This window comes from Perognathus longimembris, chromosome 9 (assembly GCF_023159225.1).
Source record: "Perognathus longimembris pacificus isolate PPM17 chromosome 9, ASM2315922v1, whole genome shotgun sequence".
In the NCBI taxonomy this organism is placed as follows: Eukaryota; Metazoa; Chordata; class Mammalia; order Rodentia; family Heteromyidae; genus Perognathus; species Perognathus longimembris.
The window spans coordinates 9,079,908-9,082,619 of NC_063169.1; the positions used below are offsets into that span (position 1 = coordinate 9,079,908).

General features: G+C 48.2%; 1 protein-coding gene across 1 annotated transcript; it reads right to left on the reverse strand.

Annotated features, from left to right (window-relative positions):
• Positions 1–238: 238 nt before the first annotated feature.
• Positions 239–1,086, reverse strand: LOC125357518 (KH homology domain-containing protein 1-like). Its single transcript, XM_048354495.1, has 3 exons — positions 981–1,086; positions 648–830; positions 239–351 (listed from the first exon to the last, which is right to left on the reverse strand). The coding sequence occupies exons 1-3, from the start codon at positions 1,084–1,086 to the stop codon at positions 239–241; spliced, it is 402 nt and encodes a 133-aa protein (XP_048210452.1).
• Positions 1,087–2,712: the final 1,626 nt, after the last annotated feature.

A 2,712-nucleotide genomic window follows, 5' to 3' on the forward strand; every position in this document is an offset into this window, starting at 1 on the left:
TTGCTGGATCTCCTTCACCAGCAGAATACACACTTTAGAAGACGCCTCTCACCTATGTGCCTAGACTTCCCGGGGGAGACAACACAGCCAAAAATGTCACCCTCCACCACTGTCTGCGCCATGTCTTCACTGAGCTGTTCAGAGCAGGCTGGTCCTCCAGGGACACAGAAGTGCACAGAAGCCCACGGAAGCCCAAGGCAAGCAAGCACTTGGCTGGAGGAAGCCTGAGGAAAGTGAATCACTTGTCCTGGTAGCCTTTCACCACCAAGGAGTCCAGCTGCACACAGAGGCAGGCGGCCAAGTCTTTTGTGGTTAGTGGCTGGCTCCGGACACTTTGCAGCATCTGGTAGCCTGGGCAGGGAGAAGAATGGTCAGAGTCTAGGAGCCCAGTCAAGAAGCCTGTGGGGATGGAAGGGAACGAAGGGAGGGGTAGGAGATATTCCAGCCCATCCCATGGGGCCCCATTCGTATGTCCCCTCCCCACTTTCTCTCTCAATGACTTGATTCCAAATATGGTTAACCCTGGGCCTCTGCCCTCCAGGGGGCTTGGGAACATGTGATTCTCAGGTTCCTGAGCAGTCCAAGTCTTTAAGATGCCATGTATGAGCAGCAAGGCTTTGACTGCAAACTAGGTCATAGACACTTACCTCGAGCTCGATAGTGAAAGTCCTTGTGCTCCAAAAGCCATATCATGCCCATCAGCCATTGTCTGGCCCTTGGGGGCCCCACCACGGTGACTCGAGTGTGGCCTGTGACGGTGAACCAGGGCTCCAGCTGAATGAGGGTGTGGCTGTGCTCCTCCATGCAGCGAAGGTATCTGTCCTCCTGCCCTAGGAACAGAAGAGGACAGAAGAACGGGAAAAACCCCAACAGAACTGGGGGTCAGGTGCCCCGATGGTGGGGCCCCAGTTCGGATCAAAGAGGTAGCACAGGGAGAGATGGATAGGGTGAAGACAAGAAATGGCACAAGGGTAACCTACCGAAAATCTCCTCCTCCTGCTCCTCTTCCAGGTACAAAACCAACGGAGCACTGAAATTTTCAGGCTCGGTCCACAATGCTCCCATGCTGAGAGAGCACGTGTCCATGTTGTCCTTTACCCTGGCTTAACTCAGCACGGAGCAAGTCCAAGTAGCTGGCTGTAGAGGTGAAGATCCCGAGCTCTGTGTTTTATATTCTCCCTCAGCTCATCCACTGGTCCCCACCCTAGACCCACCCTAGAGAGGCTGAACTAGCCCTCAAGTCCTTCAGAGATAATTCACTCAGGCACTGATAATTCATTCTTAGAGTCTTCTACTCTGGATTCAAATCTTTCTGACAAACTAGATAACACAACCCAGTTTCCTGAGGCCTAGATGCAAACTTGTCATCACTGTGATTTCACAAAAGATGTACTGAGCATGACCTTGGGTCTTGTGCTGGAAGAAAAATTGTTCCAGAATGGCCCTAGGAGTTGATTTTTCTGTCCCATCTACACAGGATAGGGAGCAAGGAGAATGGAGAATGGAGGGAGCTGGGGCACAATTATCCTGAAACTATCTCAAAGTAAGAGTTAATAAAAGCAAAGCGTTTGGGGTGTGGTACAGTATTAGTGCTGTGAAGTTTCAGTACTGACAGCAGATAGGACAGGATAGGATAAGGGAAGAAGAGGAGAAGTGAAGATAGAACAGGACAAGACAATGGGACAGGACACGATGGGGGAGCAAGGAAGAGGATAGCAAGGACAGGAGAGAAAGGAAAGGGAACATTGCTTCACTGATGGCATTTGCTTCTTTACCTGAAGGTTTGTGCTTGCGGTCTCCTTCCACGGATTATTTGTTTCTCTACCCAACTGGAGAAATCTCAGTTCATGGTTTACAAGCAGAGTCCTTCAATTTAGAGCCAAATAGCTTCTCTTCTGCAGTAGACACTGGTCTAGTGAAAGCGTAATTCCTCAGGTCCTACCCATGTGGAGGCTAATACAGACATTTTCAGGCTATTCAAAGCTGAATTATGAAGAATATCCTGGATTTATTTTTTGAATCTATGTTTTCTCTTTCTTTCTAGTTCTTCTAATTATTCACTGAAGACAGTGAGGAATTTGATGGGTTTTCTAAGGGTAGTCTCCCCTTAATCTTCAACCAGTAGAGGGAGCCCAGGAACTCATGAAATGGTCTGAACTTTTAGCCAGGAGGTGCTGGTGAGATGAGGCAGCCAGAGCAGAGCAGATGGCATAAGGCTGTTACCTTGTGTTCATTCACTGTAGTCACAGGCAAACACACCACTCCAATGACACCGATTTCCTAAGGCACCCAGGCTGGAACAGGGAGTTGGCCAACTCTAGCTGATGATCTCCTAGTTCTCTGGAGCCTTTTGAAGTGACCATTTGTCAGGTATTAGGGCTGGAACTCAGTGCTGTGCATTCAGCTTTTGTGCTCAAGGCCGGCACTCTACCACTTGAGGATGCAGATACACGTGCTGTTAGGAAGGAGAGAGGAAGAGATTAATGGAGAGAAAATACACTGCAGTCACTCAATAGAGTGACCGCTGTCAATGGAGTTTTATATATATATATATATATATATACACACACACATATATATATATGCATACATAGATATATAGATATGCATTTATGTATATGAAAATGGAGACAGCAACTTGAGCGGAAGGGCAGGGTTGGGATTTGGGGGGAGAGCAATGAAGGGGTGTACTTCTAATCTGACATGTTGAAT

Excerpts from the sequence above, each read along its gene's own strand:
- LOC125357518 (XM_048354495.1), bottom strand. The coding sequence starts at position 1,086 with ATGGACACGTGCTCTCTCAGCATGGGAGCATTGTGGACCGAGCCTGAA. Across the intron at positions 831-980 it reads GCAGGAGGAGGAGATTTTCG|GGCAGGAGGACAGATACCTT; the intron begins GTAGGTTACCCT and ends TTCTGTTCCTAG. Across the intron at positions 352-647 it reads CTTTCACTATCGAGCTCGAG|GCTACCAGATGCTGCAAAGT; the intron begins GTAAGTGTCTAT and ends CTCCCTGCCCAG.